This window comes from Crocodylus siamensis, chromosome 3 (genome assembly GCF_052110815.1).
Source record: "Crocodylus siamensis isolate JL-2025a chromosome 3, ASM5211081v1, whole genome shotgun sequence".
In the NCBI taxonomy this organism is placed as follows: Eukaryota; Metazoa; Chordata; order Crocodylia; family Crocodylidae; genus Crocodylus; species Crocodylus siamensis.
In genome coordinates this window covers 135424526-135446588 of record NC_143397.1, presented here as the reverse complement: position 1 = coordinate 135446588, position 22063 = coordinate 135424526, and the positions used below count along the sequence as shown (strand labels likewise).

The window sequence follows — 22063 nt, the reverse complement described above, 5'->3', positions numbered from 1 at the left end:
AACTGTTGCTAAAAGAGGATGAGTATCAATAGAAAAGGTGAGAAATGTCTTTAGGGAGCAAATAAGACTATAGTTTGTTTCTTAGAAACTATCTTAACAAAAAGGAAGATTTCAGCAGTAAATTGCTCCCACAGACAGTACCTCTTTAAAATTCTTTGACTTTAAAGTTCTTTGTACAACTGACAGGGTTCGAAAGAGATTTCTTATCAAGGAATACCCAAAGGAAGCTGTCCCATTGTGTATGTTGTTAAAAAGGGAATGCCCTCAAAATGGGCCCCTAACATGCGAAGTAGGTAAATGAGTGTCCACTCCTTGCAACTAAGGGCAGCTATACACGGGACAGACCTCTGCTCTGACATGTTTTAATTAGCAACAGAGTAGACTCAATTAATTGAGTCTGCTGGAGTGTGCTAATTAGCATGCTCCAGCAGCTTCCGCATCACATGTATTCAGTGTCCCCACATTTCAAAATGGCAGCAGGAGCATTTTAACTAAAGCTCATCAAACAAGCTTTAGTTAAAGCACCCCTGCCACCATTCTGAAGCATGGGATGCCTGAATACATGTGATGCTCCGGGTGCTTTAATTAAAGCGGTTCTCAGAGCCCCCCCAACCGCTCTGTAGCTTCAGTGGAGGATTGTATGTGGCTCCCAGAGCGAGTAACTCTGACCACTCCTGCACTACGCAATGAGCTGGCTAGGCCTCAACCCTCTACCACACCCAAACCTAAAAATGATAGTGATAGCTCCTCTTAGAGGGCCAACAAGGAGAGGAGTATTGGCAAAGACCTGGCAAAGTCATAACATTCTCTGGCCCTTTAACTGATTCTAAAGCTACATGCATAACCTGAGGTAGCAGGAAAGGGGCCAGACTCCTTAAACATGCTGATGTGACATAGAAAAGCAGGGACCTACATTTACATGTAGAACCTGTAAGGGGTGAGAGACTGGAATACCCGAGAAGAGGCAAGAGAGAGTGATGCTGTATGCATGAGTTTTGAGACATGGGATATGTGAGGGATCCAAACAGGAGAAGGTGGTGCAGATCCCAATAAAAACACAGCAAAGATGAGGCCTGTAGGACTGCCATCACCAGCTAAGAAGACCCTGACCTATGGTCCCCCAGAGAAACTTCTAAATGCCTAGCTACATGCTCTGTCATCAGGACTATGTAAGACTTATGCAAAGTTTCGGTTGTGTCTAAGTTGTGTGCTGTTGCTGTGTGTTAGCTTAAGCAAAGTTTTTCTGTTCTTTGTTACATACTTGAAATTGCAAATCACTGTGCTCAATAACGCTCTCTTCAGAGAACAGACTATTCTTGTTCAAACATTCATGAATTCAGTGCCACTACCTAAACTCTAATATTAAAGTCTGATAACACCATGAATGTCTGTTCTATTACAGCTGCAAAACACTTTATGCAGGCTTAACATGCAAGAAGTATAACTTTTGTACAGGGCCTTGGTTTATCTATGAGACAAACTAAAGATACTGTGAATGTAACTTCTGTAAGCTAATTATATCTTCATCTTCTCTCTTGAATCAAGCTGGACAGTAATTGACTGCTCTTGTCATAAAAGCATATAAACCTACCAACTCAGATGTTGGAAAGAAACTCCTTGACATCCAGAAAACATTAACTCATGCAGAGCATGAGCAATGGTGCTTATGTATCTGCATGCTAACAGGCCTTTTTATTGGTAACATTTTTCATTAACAGTAATGCATAAGCACTGCAGGGAACTCACTTGCTCACACATTAGTGCTACTGGGTTGTTGACACATCCATTGACAATCTGTGCTCCCCTTCCAACAGTGATTCCTTTGAAAGTTTTATCATCCCACACTCGCCCACCGATTCTCTCTTTAGCTTCTAGTATGATGACCTGTAACACAAATGTAATGCAAGAAGTTGCTGAAGAAAGAACACAGATGAGGTTCTTTGGGTGAGTCTAATATCTTTTCTTAGACCAATTCAAATACTTGGAAAAAATTCTTCGTTGCAAGCTTTTGGGCACAAACACCCTTTGTCAGGCTGAGGAAGCACCTGTGGTTGCTGTGTGTTCTTCCTAGATGGAATGAATAGTAAAGGAGCCAGGGCTCATATGCATGCAAGAAAGCCAGTCAGTGACAATGTAAATAAGAGTCAATGGGTGAGAGACAGGTGGTGGGCAGAAGGGATGGGAGGGGAATGGATGTAGCTGGTAAATAGTGGAAAGATACTTGGGGAGTCAGATGTTAGGCAGGTTATCATAAATACAATGCCTATATATTTGGTCCATGATTTTTTGTATCCAGTAGGTTGATGAAGTGAAATTCATAGGGTCATCTATAAAAGGTGTTCTATAAATTCCCTTTGAGGGTCAAAACTGAGAGACTAGAAAGAGAGTGGTTTTCTTGTGAGAAACTGGCTGCAGGATAGAACCCAGAGAGTCGTAGTGAACAGTAGGGCTATGCAAAGCTGATTCGATTTGGAGGAGATTCGGCCCAATTCAGGAACTGAATCTCTGAATCTGAATCAAATTGAATTGGGAGACCAAGTAAAAGCTCCAAATTGATTCAAAGTATCCAAATTGATTCGAAGCGGTCAAGCCAGGGCTGGGGAGGGGGCATGTTACTTGAGAAGAGGGGCAGGGGGATGCAGGATGTAGGCATGGCAGTGCTGGGAGTGGGGGCTCTGCCCTGCTGCCACTTGCCCAGCTGGGGCAGGGAGGGTGGGATGCAGGTGCAGCTTCCTCCGGGCATAATGGTACAAGTGGTAGCAGGGCACAGCGCCCACTCCCAGTGCCATTGTGTGCTCCGCACCAGCTGGCAAGCAGTGACAGGAAAGAGCCCCTGCTGACGTAGGTGCAGCAGTGCTGGGAGCGGAGGCTATTCCCTGCTGCTGCTTACCCCCTTCCTCTCAGAGCGAGCCGTGCCTACATCACCCCCTACTCCCAGCACTGGTTGGGCAAGCAGCAGTAGGGCATAGCCTCCCCTGCTCCCCTCATTGGGGCAGGCACAGCCAGAGAAGCCACGGGAGAAGCCTTATGGCTGCCCTGCCTGGCCCCAGCCTAATTCCAGCACTTAAATAAAAAAAAAAAAAGCCCCGCACTCACTGACTGCAGAAGCAGCAACTGGGGAACTCTGGGTGCTTGCACAGCACGGGGCAGCAGGGATTTTGCCCCCCCCCAGCACCTGAATGAAAGGGACCTGGGGGTAATAATAGACCACAGTATGAACATAAGCCAGCAGTGCAATGCTGTAGCCAGTAGAGCAAATAATACTCTGCCGTGCATCAATCGATGCATCTCCAGCCAAACCAATACGGTGATTCTTTTGCTCTACTCAGCACTGGTGAGACCACAGCTGGAGTACCATGTCCAGTTCTGGGCACCACAATTTAACAAGGACATGGACAAGCTTGAGAGAGTCCAGAGAAGAGCCACCCATATAAGTAGAGTCTTAAAAGGCAAGCTATATGAGGAAAGGCTGAGAGATCTGGGGAAAAGAAGGAGAAAGGGTACCTGGTAGCAGCTTACTGCTACACTAGGGGAGTACATCAAGGGCTCAGGCAACTGTTCACCAGGGCACCCTTGGGGAAAACCAGGAGTAATGGCCACAAAATCCTGGAAGACTGATTCAGGCTCAACATTAGGAAAAACTTCTTCAGTCAGGGTGTCCAGACTGTGGAATTAGCTCCCTCCAAAAGTGGTACAACCACCTACCCTGGAAATCTTCAAGAGGAGACTAGACAGTCACCTTGCTGGGGGTCACCTGACCCCCAGTTATCTTTCCTGGTTGGTGCAGGGGGCTGGACCCAATGATCTTCCGAGGTCTCTTCCAGCCTTACAATCTATGAATCTGCAAATCTGTTAAATGTGCACCCTATCCCATCATCCAAATCATTAAGATGTTAAAAAATACTGGATGTAGGACAGACTCCTAGGAAACCCCACTTAACACCTCCTCTCAAGTAGACGTTGAGCCATACTCGTTAAGCATGATGATCCAACCACTTCTGTATCTGTATCCCTACAGTGTCTTTGTCTAGACTATATTAGTTGGTTAATGTCATAGGAGACTAGGCCAAAACCTTGCTAAAGTCAAAGTATGTCATATCCACTGCTCCCCACCTATTCTAGGTGGATGGGACCATCTCCTTATTACAGAAGGCAATCAGGTTAGTCAGGTATGATTTGATCTTGGTGAATAACAAAGAGTAAAATATTTTATTCACATACTACTGTTTTCCTTTTGGGTTCTTTTGTTTGTTTTGTTTTTCCCTTCTTTTTAGGGTAAAACAGACAACCTGTTGCCTAGACATTCCCTAGAAACAACATTCCCTAATTGAACTGTGGGTTCTGTAAATTTGTTTGCCTCAAGTATCCATCTGCAATTTTCCCCATTGAACAAAGGATTTCTAAATTCTGTGAGGTGCGAAATCTGATTTAAGTTCTAAAGCTTCTTACCTTAATTCCAAAATTGTGAAGCTGTTTTGCAGCTGCTAACCCTGCTGCACCAGATCCAACAATAATGACAGATTTCTTTAAAAAGAAAAGAGAAGGAAAAATTGAAAACAAACCATGAGGGGGAAAAATAAAGGTGATCATTATACATGGTCAATGTTTCTCCCATTGATTTCTGCCAAACCCACTAATTTCATATGCTGTATGATCAGGCCTCTAATACTTTGATACTAGGCTGGTTGGTGGCCCAATTGTGGCCCACAGGGTTTGTTGGTACAGCTACTGCTAGCTCGAGAACCGAGTCGCTTGCACACAGTCACTTGCCCCACACTTCCTTGCCTGCTGCTGGTACAGCGGGAGCAATGGGGGAAACAGCAGCCAGACAGGAGGCTGTGGGCCCCGTGTTAAACTGTTACAGAAAGTTAGACAACACAGTGCTAGAGTATGGAAAAGTAGCACAGTTTACTTCAGGGTTTTTATAAAGCAGGTATTAATACAGCTTGATCTTGGCTACCATGGCCACAGAAACTGTGCATCTGATATGTCCATTTACTTCAGTGGAAGCAAATGCCTTACCATGTTGAAAGCCAATCTTGACAGACATGGCTTGAACTGCTGTTTGCAAAAAAATCCCCAAATATGAATGGACAGAACATGCTGCTACTTAATTTCTACTGCATTAAAAAGTACAAAAAATTATGGTGCCCTACATTGTGGTATTCTTTGGGAAGAAGATACTGGTCAGGACTGACTGACAAAATCCCTGTATTAATCAGCCCTTTTCTTGTCATAAAGTACAGAATCCTTTCCATCTCTTGTACACAGCGAATACGCACAAGCCCCCGAACAATGATGTGATGCGTACATTTCTGAGGAGTGAGAGCTTCCTGCAAAAAGAAATAAAAACACAAAACAAAAGCTTATTTTCATAATATACTGCACATGTTCTCCTAAAGAGTAAAATTTTAAACTATAATTCAATGTAACCATTAATTGTACAGTCCCAGAGAGATTAGCAAAACTCATGGTCATTTTTGTATGCCAGCCAACTGTTTAGGGGAGTTCTGATTCTTCTAATTTTCCCAACGAAACAGAGAAAATTAACACAGGACAAAGAAAACTACAGTACAAGATACCTCACTACATCCACAATAGCCAAGACATTTCCTTAAATTACATAATGTGATCCTAAGAATTCAAGCTCTTCTACCTCTTGCCACATGGATCTAGACAGTAAAGATATTTCTACACTACTTCAACCAAGTAATCACATCCAGAAATTTTGCATCACATACGAGCACCAAAATCTAGAAATATTAATTATGGAAAAGCCCAAAGGGCTACTAACCTCATTTATATCAGATGTAATTAAAAAACAACTCCAATACATTCAGTGGTATTAAATCAAAAGAAGTTAAAAGGCTTATGACCTGCTGTCTGAGGTTGCTTGCATGGTGACAGAGATCTAAGAAGGCAGCTGGGAGTTTGTGACACAAACAGCATGCTCCACAGAGCCATCTGGGATTGATCTTTTAATCTAGGCAACTGACAGCTAAAAGCTTTGATATCACATTTTCCCTCCCTAGTTATACTTAGCTATAATTTTGCCAAAAGCTCTCTCACTTACCTCCATCAACATTCACATAAACAAACAGCAATGAAATACTCTAAAAGGCTATTTAGAAATATGTGAAATGCCCCTTTGCCAAACCTTAATACCCAAACATTTTTTAAAACACTGAATTTTAAAGAAAGGTTCTTGGCATTTTCAACTGCAATTGATTTTTATAGTTTGATCCTATTTTTTTCTTAAAGACTTCCTTAAATTTAAAAATGCCTTTGCTACATCTAAATGAAGAGCATCCCATGTGAACTCTTCTCCTGGGAAAACTCCCCGCACGTCAGAGCAGCATTTGAGAGCACCTACTTCTAGTAAATGTAAAATTATACCATTAATTATTAGCCTTTCTTACTTTGCAGTTTGTATACCACAGAGCCAGAATGAGGTTTCTTAAGGCCAAGTACATAGTAGGGTCTCTTGAATATTCTGGGAACTCATAGAGTTCATCTAGTTCCATGACATCTGGTCTCACACAGAGTGCTTTACCACATTCATTGGGCTGGTAAAAAGGCTGGAAGTATTTGTTCAACCCTGAAACTGAATAAAGACAGGCCGTGAATTAGTCATACTCTGCTGTATCACTGCTCTCAGATTATGTACTGAATATACAGAGTTCATCCTTCTACCTGAAGAGGTTTGGATCCATTCCCTGCTTTGTTTTGTCAGATTCAGAGAACAGGAAAGGAGTTCAGGATTTTGGGTGCAGAATCAATACAGGCTTAATAGGAGGAGTTCAGAGGACTCCATTTTTCAAGCTCAAGCTCCCTGGCCCACTGTCGTAGTGACTGAAAATAATCTTCCAACAGTTGTTTGGTGGTTTACATGAAATAAGGCTGGTTGTCTCGCTCTAGATTTTAACAGAAGGGAGCCTGCAACACAATGGTCAAGCTCTAGAGACAGTAACATCTGAAAGGACAGGAGAAAAGGAGCTGAGACAGAGCAGTTGGGTGACCGAACTGTCACTGCTTATCCACATCCCAGGCCAATGGAAAAAAGAGGATTTAAACACCAGGATTGTCAATCTGACAGATTTTGGAAGCATGCAGTTTATTTAAGGGGGAAAACTGGAGCTTTTTAAGAAGTCTAGTCTCTTTATCTGAGGCTCACAAGTTTCTGTTATACCAGAATTGGTCAAAAAAAGTTGTATTTTTAAAGGAACCTATGCATTTTCACTCTGGCAGGGATACAACTGGCATTTGGCAGGCAGATATCATGTTCCTTGTTCCACACCCATTTCTGCCAACAAAAGGTATTTCAGAAGGAATAGCAACCTATGCAGTCACTGTTCAGTTCAAAGGTCCAAGTTCAAAGATCTGCTTCTAAAAGATGAAGTGCTACACTTTTCAAAATGACTTGGGCACTAGAGTCTAAAAGTTATGCTCACTAATTTAGAATAAAACTTACACTCCTCAATTACATTTGAAAAAAAGCCACTTTCAAACCCAAGTCATTTAGCTGCTTTTGAAAATTGTTAAAATTAACTCAGAGAACCTATGACTAACACAATCACATGGGAAAATGGATTTAATGAAGCCAAAGCCAAAAGGTGCTCTAGTCTGAGAGAGAGAATTCTTTCTTCTCTCTGAAAAAGAGCTGAATACATTGAAGATTAAGTTGCTAGCCAGATTCTGACATCAGCACTGCAGATAACACATAATTAGGTCTGCCATAGACTATTTTGTTCATAGATAATTGAGCACACTGATACTTTCAAAATCTTTAAAGAATAATAATGATTCTTTGCATTTCTAAAGCCCCACCTCATCCAAGAACTTACAGGCACTTTAAAGCATTAATAATTAAGTCCTCACAGAAGTGCTGTGAGGCAGGAAAGCATTATTGCCTCCACATTATAGAGAAGTAAACTGAGGCATGCAAAAGTGAAATGGTTATAGAGGGCGCATCTACACATGTGCTTTAATGCACCTATTTTACCATGCATTAAAGCATCACATAAACAACCATGCAATTATACTAATGTGCAGTAAAATAAGCTACTGCGCATTAAGCATCACTTTAAAAACATGCACTTTCACTACTGCACATCAGGGCAGCCTAATGTGCATTTATTTAGTACCTCACATTGGAGGTAGTAAATTTAAGATGCATTAGAAAAAGTGCATTAATGCATATGTAGACATGCCCAGGAGGTCACAGAGAAGAACTGGAAATACAACATAGATTTCCTGTCACTGGGTCACGTGGCTAAACCTCAAGGCTTTCTATTATCCTGATAAGCATGCAAGCTAAATATAAGTGAATTTATAACCTTCAAAGAAGGCCAAAAAATAAACTATTAATATTTATATGACAGAGCTCTAAAAACAGTCCTTACCAGCCAAATTAGGCATGCTCTTTAAATGCTCTAACTTCACAGTGTTGGATTCACCCAGTAATCGGTTAGTGCTGGTACAGGATGGACTCATGCCCACACAATCTGGATAGTATGCAGCAAGAAAGGGAGCTGCTACACTGTCTTTCAGCAAGGGAGGGAGAATGAGCATGGAGTACCACCAGTGGTCTGAGACTTCAGCAACTCTCTGGTTGGACAGGGAAATGGAAGAGAGAGGACAGAAGACAACCATCAGTACTTTGAAAACATTTTGATTAGCTTTCACCCTCAGTACTAAAACCCACCAGAACTCAAAATACCAACCTCAAGAAAAAAAGACTTGCTAGTCTCACACACATTTTCCCCACACCTGTCCCTCCTGAACTCCAGGCTCTGGTTCCCAACTGAACAGAGACATCTAACATTTGACAATCACCTAGGCTCCAGGGAACAGCAGTTCAGATATGTTCTTGTGCTCAGCATTTTTTATTGGCTAGCCCTATATAGCTTTCTGCTCAACGAATGATTTTTTGTGGAACATCATGCCAGGACACGTGACTTTTCCTACTGACTGCATAGGCACTAACTCCCTTTCTTTGAATTATCCTCCTAGTGCTAGGTGCCTACATTTTTCAGTGTTGTGAAACTTAAATTGAAGGTGTCTGAGGTACTTTTGAGTCATATCAGTGCCCAGTTTACACGCTAACTTGATACTTTGGAGTAGAGGAGCAGGAACAACTGTGTACACCCTACTCACCAAATCCTCAGGCATAGAACACTGGTCTGAGCCCTCAGTCTGAAAAAGAAGGTAACTATATCAGAGCCTTTCTAAAGTTGTGCTAAAAGATTATTTTAAAAAAGCAGCATGTGGTACAATTCTCTTTGTCTTAAAAATATTAGAAACAACTTGTTTTAATGCCTGTATCACAGTTCTCCTATTTATATTCACATAACTAACCAAAATAGTAAATGTATAGTACATAATAATATAAAAACACTATAAAGGGAAATGACAGAAAGTTCCTTGATGATTGCCAATAGTATTCATTTAATCTACTACTCACACATTAAATATATAACCTAAGGGCATGAATTTTAAAGCTGAAGACATTTTGGCTTGAAATGAATTTCAATACTCAACTATGAAGCTACACACTCTTTTGCATATGTGTCTATCTGGAACAAGGTACAAAAATCACGTACAAAATTCTTCCTCGTCATCCCCAGGACACCTCTTCCACATATATAATCAGTCATTCTTCAAGGCAAGCTCTCTCAGTAACAAGTTTGTTTTGGTTTTTTGTATCGAATCAAAAGGTGCCCTAGTGGTACACTAAAATCAGCATAAGTTCTCTGTAGAAATGTAGTAAAACAGCCAAGTGGAATTTTATCACATTTTCCAGAAAGAATCCAACTCCGGGCTGATAACAAACATGAGATTTTTTTTTTCTAAAGAGCATCTTTGTCAGAGAGTTTAAAGATTAACTCCTGTCTCCTCTCCCCTGCCCCTCCACTCCCCAGTTTTAAACATGCCAGAATTTTCATCCTAAGAGCACAGACAGGCAAATTGTTTACACTAGCATAATTAACATTAACACCAATGTAAAACAAGTAAGAAATAGACAGGGCAAACCCAAAGCCAGAATACCTTTGTCCAATCCAACATAGAATTATATCTGAAAGAATCGGAGGTAAAAACATCTTACCTTGGTAAGTAACAGTGAGACCCCTAACAGATGTGCAGGTAAAGGCACAATGGGATCTGATGCATGATCCACACAATCATGCTTCCTGCCATGACACATGCCTCACTGCCAGTGCAGGGGGAGCCTGGAATCATAATCCCAGGCTCTCCTTGCACTGGCAAGTAGCAAGCTCCTGCAGCTGGGAGAGACCGCAGCTGATGGTGCTCCCAGCTGCAGGGGTACACTTAGCCACGTTCAATTAATGGCGTGATAGTAACCAGCCACCAAGGTTGCTGACAGACATTAAAAAGAACAACACAAATGTGCTTTACTGGAAGAGGCAGCACATAGTTAAACCCAGCTCTACAGCATCTATATACAGACAGTGCGCTTTAGCAGGGCTTTTAGGCTCTTTTATATAACAGCTGATTCAATCAGCTATTAGATCAAAGCATCTAAAAAGCCCTGCTGAAGTGCCCAATTTATACAGATGTGGAGAGCCAGGTCAAATTGATACAATGCCTCTTCTGGGCATGTGATGGGCTTGGTGCAGGGACATACCAAGTTTAAACTAAAGTGCTGTTTTTTTCCTAATTTTATGTCTGTAACCAGTCCGAGTTATTACATTTTTTTTGCAGAACAACTTTGTGACTTATTCCTTGTTTTATGATGCCATTAACTGCTTTAATATGTGGTCAGGTTATAACTCAAGATGTGATTAACTGGTTAATCATGTCTTAAGCATTATGTGTGGCAGGGGCCCGATTTACATCCTGCCTGCAGTTTTTGCATCTACTCTATGGTAGCCATTTGCAAAAAACAAACAAGGCTGCTTCCCCACCATCTGGTGCAGCACAACAATAACTGCCTATGGGGTGAGCTACACCAGAATAGGTATACATTTGTCTGTTCTTGATTCCAACATAATGTACATCGGTGTAGAAAACCAATGAGAGTTATACCAGAGCATGTGTTGATCCATTCCCAAAGCATGTGAAAATGTAGCTTTACAAGAGAAGTACAATTTTGATAGTAAGACACTGTAATGACTCGTACAGACTTTAGCAGACCACTTTCTTCATGTTAGATCCAAAACTTTCCATTTCGCTTGTCAGCAAAGAAGCATGTTAATTTTTAAAAAACCCATAGGATTATTCAGATACCAAATAAAACAAAACTCAAAAAAGTAAAAAGAAATTGAAATATTTGGGACAGCAGTACAGCACTATTTTCAAAACAAATGAGTTTACAACTGATTACTTGGGCATTTTTACAATGTCTTGGCTACTTCAGTTTACTAAACTGAACATGCTGCAGGTTACCAATTACATAGCTCTCAAGACAATCAACTGATTACTTTGACAATATAAATATTAGGAGAAACAAGCACATTCTAGAGGTGGTTCTCAACCTACAAGCCACATGCAGCCCAATCAGCACACTGCTGAAGCCCATGTGACATCCTGTTAAAACCATTTTAAATGGATACACATGAAGTAAATAGTGTGGGTGCAGCCCACATAACTCTTTGAGAGCTGTGACTGTGGCCGACTATAACAAATAGGTTGAGAATCACTGCTCTACAGCATATAAACAGTAGAAGCATCTGCTTTGCAGTTTCATTAGGTGCAAACAGAATTTGTATTACCTTGGTAGAATTGCTAAGTTTCATACCACAGCGGTACGTTTTGGCTATTTGCGAAGTGAGCTGGATTTCCTTTGTCAGCTGACGCCACTTCCCACATGCTGGCTTGGTGCATTGTACCTAAAAATAAAAACAAACTGATGACGCACAAACAACAGCAAGGAAATGAGGTGGTTTGAGGTCAGAACCTGCAAAGAAGTTATTAAATACATTATTCACATAAGGTGAAACTTACCCTCATGCAAACCATCGGCCCAACGGCAGCAAGCCACTTATGCCTTGTGGACTAACATCAGATGGAAGTTGCTCTTAGGGCTTTGTGCCAGTCATCTGCATGAGGGTGAATTCCATCTACAGGGTTTACATTCTGAGATGTATTGGCACCCAACTCCCACCAATTTCAATGGGGATCTTAATCATTCTGCACCTCTTGGGATTAATCCTATGATGCCCACAGCTGTCCAAACTATCTTTCTGATTCCACTCCACACAGTGAAGCTACTGCTCCTTTGCATCTATTCTTTTTCCAAAAACCTCTTGAGAATCCTCCTCCTCTATAATGTGTATTCTCCATCTCTCACTGTTGCTTCTTAGTGCTGCCATCTTCTTCCCATATACCATCTTTTAGCTCTTACATTTGCTCCCAATTGCACCGCATTATAAATCCTTGTTCCTGCCCAAGTAGCCAGACTGAGAAACAAGAGGACTGGATATAGAGTGCTTTGGCAGAGCAGAAGTAGAGACAGATTTTTGACAGCAGAAAAACTGACTGGGACTATATCCTTGGCTTGCCCTAACCCATCTCCCTAATACTAGAAATTCTTTAGGGAAACCCATTCAGAACCAGCAGCTTGACCTCCCAACACCATTTAAAATCAAAACAAACACACACATATACCCAAACTCCTGCCATAATGAAAGCCAACTACAGCTGCTACTGTAGTCAAAATACTATTTTTCTTACCCAATAAGGAAGCTGTTGATCAGCCATGAAAGCTTTAGGACTGGGCTCACTTTTACCATTACTAGTCCAAATCCTCTTCCAAGCAGTATATTTCTCATAACCATCTTTATGGCTAGGAAAAGAGACAAAGTTAATGACAAGCAGTTACTAAATGAGCAGGGCTTGTCTGTTTTAAGAAATAACACTTATCTGAGGAGGGACAGGAGTGCGGAAGAAAGAAAGAGAGAGAGAGAGAGAAAGAGAGAGACTAAGTGTAGGACTTTGTTTCTTTAAAAAAGGGAAATCAGATCTAGTATGATAACAGTAAGGGAGTATCCTTGCCAACATTTCCTCTTCATAATAAACACATGCTCTCATGTAGAAGACCAAAGTTGAGCTACTATTAAGGATATAGAGGCTACCATGTTAATCTTCACTGTCAAGGAATTGGAAATATTAAATTCATTCACTGACTAGGATACCTTAAATCTAAGAGTCCCTTTGTAAAACTAAATTTCTATCTCTATCATCTCCAGGTCATTGTAGGTATATTTAGTTACAAAAAACAAGCACAATTGTGCTAGTGTCAATCTAAAAGCCAAAAAGGCTTTTGAGTTACTGTTTAAAAGTACATAACAACAACTAATTATTCTTATTATTCTGTTTTGTTCATTTGCATCCTTTAAAGAAGGAACTCTTAAAAAATAAAAAGTGTCACATACACTGACACTCAGCCATTATTACCAGGCTTCCACTGATGGACAGCCTAACAAACCTCCTCCAATCTGTACCACTCACAGTCCTGTACACAAGCTTCACTTCAAGAGATTGAAGAAAGGACAATGTTTAAAAACATTGACTAAGGCTGTCTGCACACTTTCTATATCTAACGAAATGACATGGCTGGCCTCAGTAAGCATACCTTCGATAATAATAATCAAAACACTCATTGCAGAAGTGTTCCCCACAGGAGAGATGATACCATCTAGATGTGTAGCCATTTTTAGCACACCTATGAAATGAGAGAGCACAGAACAGATTACAGTATATTTTTTGTATGGACTGTCATACATTCTAAAAATTGAACAAATAGTAAGGGCAAGGCAGAAATAAGTTTGATTCTTTACCGCTTTTACCTGATGTATATATTCATGTATTGCCTAGTGTAATGGGGGTCTTGCTTTTAGATACTACAGTAACTACTACTTTTACTACTACTACGTAAACAATCATTTTAGATGCATCAAAAACCTCTTATTTCAATGCTGGGTACAAAGGCAGCAAAAACAGATGCTTTGTGTAGCATTGTAACTAGCTTGGGATTACAACAGTCTCACATTAGCAAGGCAGGTTCAGCACTGCTCCACACAGATCTTCCCAGTACCAATTAATTAGATCCCCAGAAGTATCTGTTAAACATTGGCAGTGGTCACTCTTATTATTTATGCCAGGAAAAGCTATGTATTTTCTAGATATACAGGAATACATAGTCTTTGCCTCTAAACTCACAGATTCATTAATTGGTAAGTATAACAGAACATAACTAGATCTACATTTAGCTGCAGCCTGTACACATGAAATACATATTACCCAATTATTTTTGTACAATTATGGAGTTGGTTGTTATTTTTAGTAAATGAAAGAATCTGAACAGATATACAATTTTGTTCCTTAAATATAAAATTAAGCAATGATAAAATTAAATGGCCTAAGCCAGTTAGTCACAAAACTATCCGATTTCAGTTATGTAATAATACAGAAGTATTTAAAACAAACATAAAAATAAAGCTTGAAAAATGAATGAGAAATCTAAAGCGTCTTTTAGAAACAAAAATTAGAAAAACACAAAATTGAGTCTGGTTTGCTGGATGCCACAAGTACCAGAAGCCTCCTTCTCAGCTGCCTAACTGTCCAGCTGTTCTCTAACAATTTCCAGAATACATTTTGATTCTCAGTACAAAACATTATAACATGTAAACAATTTAAAACTTGAAGGCAGCATAAAATAATTTAACATTATCTTAAAATACACAGCACAAGGCACACACTCTAATTATTAGGCTGGGAAGAGAATGTCACATAAATTGCAGTGTCCTTACCATATTAACTAAGCATACCATGTTGCTTATTATAGGCCTTGCCCATTTAATACTGTCTCAAAATTCCAAAGACAAAAATGCAGAAGTGTTTATATAGGAGTTCAGAGAAAGTTATGTCAAATAAGAACAAAGGGTTATAATTAATATAGTTATCCTGCAGGGTCAGGACCTTAGCTAGAGATTACAGCACTACACCAGAGCACAGAAGTAAGAATTTCAGCAATTTTGCTGCCTTATATTTCATAAGCATGCTCTCAATTTCACTAAAACAGAAGCTGTGCCAGAAAACAGATCTGCTGCATTAATAACCCATATCCTAGAAAAATATTATTTTAGTATTAGCGTCACATCTGCAAAAGATATTGTTTGTGGTGCTTCACAGGCATCCTAAGCCTATACTATATTGTTTGAAGATGGAAAGGTTTTTGTCAGAAAAAAAAGAAAAAAGTCTGCAGATAAAGGCACAAACCTTTCGGCAGCACTTGCGAAGCAAACAGGACATGTTGCAGTGCAACCAGCTTTTTCACACTTTCTGTACTTCTTCTCCGATGTTGCTTCATCGTCGTCATCTGCTGTTTCAGCCGCCTTCTTCTTCACCTAATAAAGAACAGTTAAAACTTACTGGAGATGGCAAATGCATTTTTTATGTTCCACCACAGCGTTATTGGTTTTGTAGTTCAGGACACAGCAACAACTAATTAAAATAATAATATCAATCAAATCTTTGGATTCTCTTTGAAAAAGCTGCAGCATGGGACAGCTGTTAAAATAAGCTAGTTGTACAGAAAACAACAATTATGGCAACATCCATTTGAGCTAAAGGGTTTTTTGCTTTGGTCTTCTGATTGCTACCATTAAAGAAATTATTAGCAGAGCTTCTAGTTTAAGCTAGAGAGAGTCCAAAGGAGGGCCACTCACATGATCAGGGGGCAGCAGGGCAGGCCTTATGAGGAGGCTACGGGACCTGAACCTGTTCAGCCTCCAAAAGAGAAGGCTGAGGGGGGATCTGGTGGCCTGTTACAAACTAGTCAGAGGGGACCAGCAGGCACTGGGGAAGTCCCTGTTCCCCTGAGCACAACCAGGAGTGACCAGGAATAATGGTCACAAGCTGGCAGAGGGCAGGTTTAGGCTAGATATCAGGAGGCGCTACTTCACTGTCAGGGCAGCTAGGATCTGGAACCAACTTCCAAGAGAAGTGGTGCTGGCCCTACCCTGGGGGACTTTAAGAGGAGGCTGGATGTACACCTTGCTGGGGTCGTTTGACCCCAATACTCTTTCGTGCCATGGCAGGGGTCGGACTAGATGATCTACTCTGGTCCCTTCCGACCCTAGAAACTATGAAACTATACACTAATATTTAAACTCCTTTGTATTCCACTGGTTTCAAGCATCATATCTTCCTTCTCTTATCTCTTTAAAACTCTTCTTGTGTAAAGCCTACTGGTGCTAGTCAAAGTCAAAAGAGGTTACTGTCATCTGTTCCTCAAATTTTAAGTTAATTTTTAAAACAGGCAAGTTCTAGAATACAAACAACCAGGGAAGTCCATTCATAGCAAGTGTTAAACAGGCGCAGAAATAATGATGTTGAATACTATAAAATACCTGTCTCCCAGAGCTCCGCAAAGGAAGGCTATCTGGAGACTGATCCACAGACGATGCCTTTTTTTTTGCCCGTACTCTTCCAGTTGACATTGTCTAATAAGAACTGCAGGATAAAGTCAGAAAACAGTTATGTAACATTACAAGATGGCCTGGTTTGACAGAGTGTTTTAATCAGATGATACTTAAACACTGCCATCACCCATCACCATACATTTCAGGGAGAGAGGACTCCTGGGAAGGGACAGCATCCACTTCATGCAGTGGGGTAAGTCCCTGTTCTCAGCCAGGATGGCTGATCTTCTAGATAGGGCTTTAAACTAAGATCACTGGGGGGGATGGGGAAAAACTGACGGGAACATGCCTGGGGACCGGCACAAAGAAAGCTCTGAAGCTGGGGACACTAGGAGAGCCAGTCTTACAAAAGCTGAAGGAATGGCTCTCCCAAAGCATGACAGGAAATCGAGGGTCTCAACTGGAGGACTCAGGTGCCCATACACTATGGCCAAGAGCATGGGGAACAAGCAGGAGCTAGCTCTCCTACTCTCCAGTGGGCATTACGATCTAGCAGGGATTACAGAGAGCTGGTGGGACTCCTCACATGATTGGAACATAGCCATAGAGGGCTACACCCTGCACAGAAGGGACTGAGTAGGGAAGAAGGGTGGAGGTGTAGCTCTTTACATGAGGGAGCAGTGTAAAGCTCCTTGGAGGCCAACATCAACTCCAAAGAAGAGTGATTCAAAACCCTCTGGGTCAAATTACCAGGGGCAGGGGCACGTGGCCGCAGTGAGAGAGACCTAACTGTAGGTGTATACTACAGACCACTAAACCAGGGGGAGCAGCTCAATCTGGAGTTCTCTCGAGAACTGGCAGAATCTGCTTGTGCACCTGACATGGTCATCGTGGGCAACCTCAATTACCCAGACATCTCTTGGGAGGAACACTTAGCAAAGTTGGATTGGTTGCATTGCTTGTATCAAAGAGCTCTACCTGACTCACGAAGTGCGCAGGTCAAACAGACGTAACGCTCTTTTAGACTTGGTCTTAGCCAAAGGAGATGATCTGGTGAGCGACTAGAATCTAGAGGGTAGCCTGAAAAAATCTAGAGGGTAGCCTAGGTGACAGCAACCACAAAACCATCACATTCAGTGTCTATTGCAAGGTAGGCAAATCAGCTAGCAGGGTTAAAGTTCTGGACTTCAAAAAAGTGAATTTCAACAGGCTCGGGGCAATAGTAGGGGAAGCACTGCAGGACCAAGAACCGAAGGTGAAAGGAGTGTACGAAGATTAGTTGTTCCTCAAGGACACAATCCACAAAGCACAAAAGAAGTCCAAGGGCTGGTAAGCCCTCTTGGCTTAATAGGGATATCGTTAAAAAGAAGAAAGAAGTATACAAACAATGGAAACTTGGGACAGTCCCCAAGGAGGAATATACAAAAATGGCCCACACTTGTAAGGAGCACATTAGAAAGGCTATGGCAGCAATTGAATTTAAACTAGTAACAGAAATCAAGGACAATAAGAAGTCCTTCTTAAGGTATGTAGGGAACAGGAGGAAAACAAATGGGAGCGTGGGGCCATTGCTTAACAACTCAGGACAGCTGGTTACCAACACTCAGGAGAAAACTGAACTCCTGAATGACTACTCTGCTTCACTGTACTAAAAGGAAAATCTGTCCAGTACTTCACTGGACTAAAAGGAAAATCATACTAGACAAGGCTCAGATTAGGCCTGGTGGGAATGACCAACTTCCTACTGTTGACACTGAGCTGGTACATGATCAGTTAGAAAAGTTAGACAATTATAAGTCAGCAGGACCGGATGAACTTCATCTGAGAGTGCAAAGGAGCTGACCAAAGTTATCACAGGACCTCTTGGAGAAACTCTTCTAAAACTCGTGGCACTCATGGGAGGTCTCTGAAGAGTGAAAGAGGGCCAATGTTGTGTCCATCTTCAAGAAAGAAGGAGAGAGGACCCGGGCAACTATAGGCCAATTAGCCTAACTTCTATCCCAGGGAAAATCCTGGAAAAATTCAAAGAGTCTATGTGCGATATGCTTGTACAAGGTAGGATTCTGAACAACAGCCAGCATGGCTTTGTTGCAGGCAGGTCTTGTCTTACCAATCTCATCACCTTCTACAACCAGGTAACTTGCCACTTAGATGAGAGAGAAGAGGTTGACACTGTACACCTAGACTTCCAAAAGACCTTTTGATCTGGTATCCCATGATGTTCTCATGAGAAATTTGGAGAACTGTGGGCTTAACTACTTGACAGGTAGGTGGGTAGAAAGCTGGCTGTGGGGTAGGACCCAGAGAGTTCCAATGAACAGATCTGTCTCATCCTGGCAAGAAGTGGCCAGTGAGGTCCCTCAGGGGTCCTGTGCTTGGTCCAGTGCTTTTCAACATCTTTATCAATGATTTGGATGTGAGGGTGAAGAGCTCAGTGGCCAAGTTCGTGGATGACACCAAGTTATGGGGGAATGCAGTTACGCTTGAAAACTGGCTGCAGATACAGGAGGACCTAGACAGGCTGGTAAGCTGGGTAGGTCAGAACCAGATGAAGTTCAACACTGAGAAGTGTAAAGTGCTCCATTTGGGGTCAAACAATCACCAACATACTACAGGCTCGGTGGCACAAAACTCACTAACACCATGACTGAAAGGGACCTAGGGATAATAACAGACCATAGTATGAACATGAGCTGTCAGTGCAATGCTGCAGCCAGCAGGGCAAACAATACTCTGGCATGCATCAACTGATGCATCTTAAGCAAAACCAAGGAAGTGATTCTTTTGCCTTACTCAGCATTGGTGAGGCTGTAGCTGAAGTACTGCATCCAGTTCTGGACACCACACTTCAACAAGGACATGGAAAAGCTTGAGAGAGTCCAGAGAAGAGCCACCCGTATGATCAGAGACTTGCAATGCAAGTCATATGAGGAAAGGTTGAGGAATTCGGGTCTCTTCAGCCTAAAAAAAGGGAAAGCTGAGAGGGCACTCGGTAGCAGCTTACCACGATATCAGGGGAGTACACCAAGGGCTCAGCGAACAACTGTTCACCAGGGCACCCTTGGGGAAAACCAGGAGTAATGGCCACAAACTCCTGGAAGACCATTTCAGGCTTAACAGTAGGAAAAACTTCTTCAGTCAGGGTGTCCTGACTGTGGAATAAATTCCCTCCAGAGGTGGTGCAATCACCTACCCTAGAAATTTTCAAGAGGAGCCTGGATGGTCACCTCGCTTGGGTCAACTGACCCCAGTTGTCTTTCCTTACTAGTTCAGGGGGGCTGGACCTGATGATCTTGAGAGGTCCCTTCCAGCCCCTTACAATCTAGGAATCACGTTGGTCAAAGTACCTTTGTCGAGTTATATTAATCTATTAATCACATGGAGAAAAAAGGAAGTGACAGAATTTGTGCTGGAAGAAGAAACAGTAACTGTATTTAATTTAAGCTTAGAGTAAGCATACAAAATCAGACTCCCCATCAGTGATTTCAATGGACCCAAGGTGATTTGTACCACATGAAGACCTGGCTCATCATGAGCAAGCATAGTCTCAAAATGCAAACCTTATGCTTGTACTTACAGTGGCACTCCTCCTCCTACCTACTGGAGAATTTGGATTGCGTTACATCTTTCAAATGAACGTATTAGAAACATTGTTTAATGAAAAGTAAAAGGTCAATTAGAGATGTTCTGAGACCCACACATCTTCTAGGACAGTACTCACCATTCAGGATGTAGAAAACTCAACTTTTGTTGTGATTATATGTAGTTATAATATTGCATGACTTGCATATTTTGCAAAAATAAAATCTGAGCATGTTAAAGGCATCACTATAATTCTCTGTTATTTAGGTCTTTGCTGGGGAGTAGAGAAGCTACAGCTTACTACACAAGCTAAACACACACCAATGCTGGGTTTTAAGCACACTGAAAAACCTATTTAAAAAAAACAAAATCTTGAATAGGCTATTATCAAGAGTGGCCTTTCCTGTGGGGTATAAAATATTCAAAAAAAATGGGAGCACAGAGGAAAAATGTAAACAAAAAGACAAAAAGGGAAGTAATACCATAAAAATAATTCATGTTAATCAACTGACCTGAGAACTTATTCTGCATTATTGGAATCTAAGTGTACCAACCAACTGCAACCCTAGGCAGTTTATAGTTTATGTATGTTTAGGCATTTCCAATAAATCTCTATCAAATCTAGCTTTAGATTTACCTTTTTATGTGGCATCTTCCCATTATGTAACAATAATAGCAACTTCCTTTTAGAAAAGTGTGAAAGAGGAAGTTTAACCAACAGGAAATTATAGTAGGTGTTTATACAAACAAATTTATTTCCAAATGGAGATTATGTGAATCAAGAAAATCAACACACCTTTAGGGCCTTACCTGTACAACAAAAATTGGCTGAAAAAGGAAAAGTCATACCAACATAATTAGGTAAATCAAAAGACAAAGGGAAAGGGGTTTAGACTAGTCAGTATACGAATTAATGTTCTTTTTGGATGCAGAAATGCATTTTAACCCCACCAATTAGAATGGAAGAACTGAAGTCAAGTGATCTGTTATTCTGACTCAAAAACAATACCATTCTGCAATGGTGTACTAAGCTAAGTAACATCTAATTTGCATATTAAATAGGCACACAAGCACACATGGCAAACATACAGCTCTCTGGGACAGGATGTTGCTTTTTCCTGCAGCTGTTCAAAAAGCAGGTATGCAACTTGTATCCTTTTGTAGGATTTACTCTATAACAATGCATAAAGTTAAAGCAGCCAGCCTTTTGCAACATGTGCGTAGACCTGCCTGCTTGTAGGCTCTATTACCCAGAAAAAAAATGAACAACTCAGTCTGAAGAAACTGGACTTGAATTTGGTACCTAACAGGAACAATTACTAAACAGGGCACCTGAAGAGAGGAGGAGAATCAAAGGGAACTATGTCTGTATATGGCACTGTAGACAGAAAAGGCTTTGGCGACTGTCCAGTACAGGGCTACTGAGCGGTCCAGGAAGCCAACTTTGGGACCGTCTGGTACAGTGCTGTTGAACATTTGGGAAGACCACTGAAGGAACTGATAGGCTTTTTGACCAGAAAGGTACAAGACCAGTATCAAAGAATGGCTGGCATACTTCAAATTAAATATCAAAAGGGGCAGGGAGGGGAGGCCGGGAGACCTGTCTAAATCCACAGGTCAGCCCTTTCTGATCCTAAGTCATCTGCCTACTGGATCTTGTTAAACAAATACATAAACCACCCACGACAGAGGGGACATGAGGGGAAAATCGCTAGCAAGTTCACCAGCTCCTGTGTGCTAAACTTGACACGCTCTAATAGTAGCTTTTGCCTCATGAAATAAGACTCTCATGAAAGAGAGGTGACAGGGTGACGTTTTTGCTATCTCTAAAGCACTGGGATGGGGAAAACATTCTGGAGTGCAGAAGCACTGCTGACTTCCCAGTCAGTTAAAAACACACTTGGGATACGCAGGTGGGGAAAATGAAATGAAACAGACTTTGGGCAGCAGATAGCTATACCAGCACACACATGCTCAAAATGATCTGTGACCAGAAAAAAAACAGCTCTTTAAATAATACATACATATATACATACATATATACCCACACATATACTCAGTTCCTTGGGGGGGGGGGGAGATAAACAAATCTTGTT

At 41.3% G+C, this 22063-nt stretch overlaps 1 protein-coding gene across 3 annotated transcripts in view; it reads right to left on the bottom strand.

Annotated features, from left to right (window-relative positions):
• Nucleotides 1–22063, bottom strand: part of KDM1B (lysine demethylase 1B) — a 40492-nt gene that overhangs the window by 17393 nt on the left and 1036 nt on the right. The window contains exons 2-12 of one of the 3 annotated variants that reach the window (XM_090039272.1): nt 16374–16476; nt 15241–15368; nt 13595–13684; nt 12694–12805; nt 11733–11849; nt 9157–9195; nt 8403–8607; nt 6420–6604; nt 5157–5333; nt 4450–4524; nt 1747–1884 (exon numbers count right to left, since the gene is read on the bottom strand). In XM_090039272.1, the coding sequence (XP_089895398.1) occupies nt 1747–1884; nt 4450–4524; nt 5157–5333; nt 6420–6604; nt 8403–8607; nt 9157–9195; nt 11733–11849; nt 12694–12805; nt 13595–13684; nt 15241–15368; nt 16374–16463 (1356 nt within the window). In that variant the 5' untranslated portion in view covers nt 16464–16476. Of the gene's footprint in view, nt 1–1746; nt 1885–4449; nt 4525–5156; nt 5334–6419; nt 6605–8402; nt 8608–9156; nt 9196–11732; nt 11850–12693; nt 12806–13594; nt 13685–15240; nt 15369–16373; nt 20351–22063 lie in introns of those variants that run through there. The other 2 variants (XM_090039273.1, XM_090039271.1) reach the window with 2 other exon arrangements.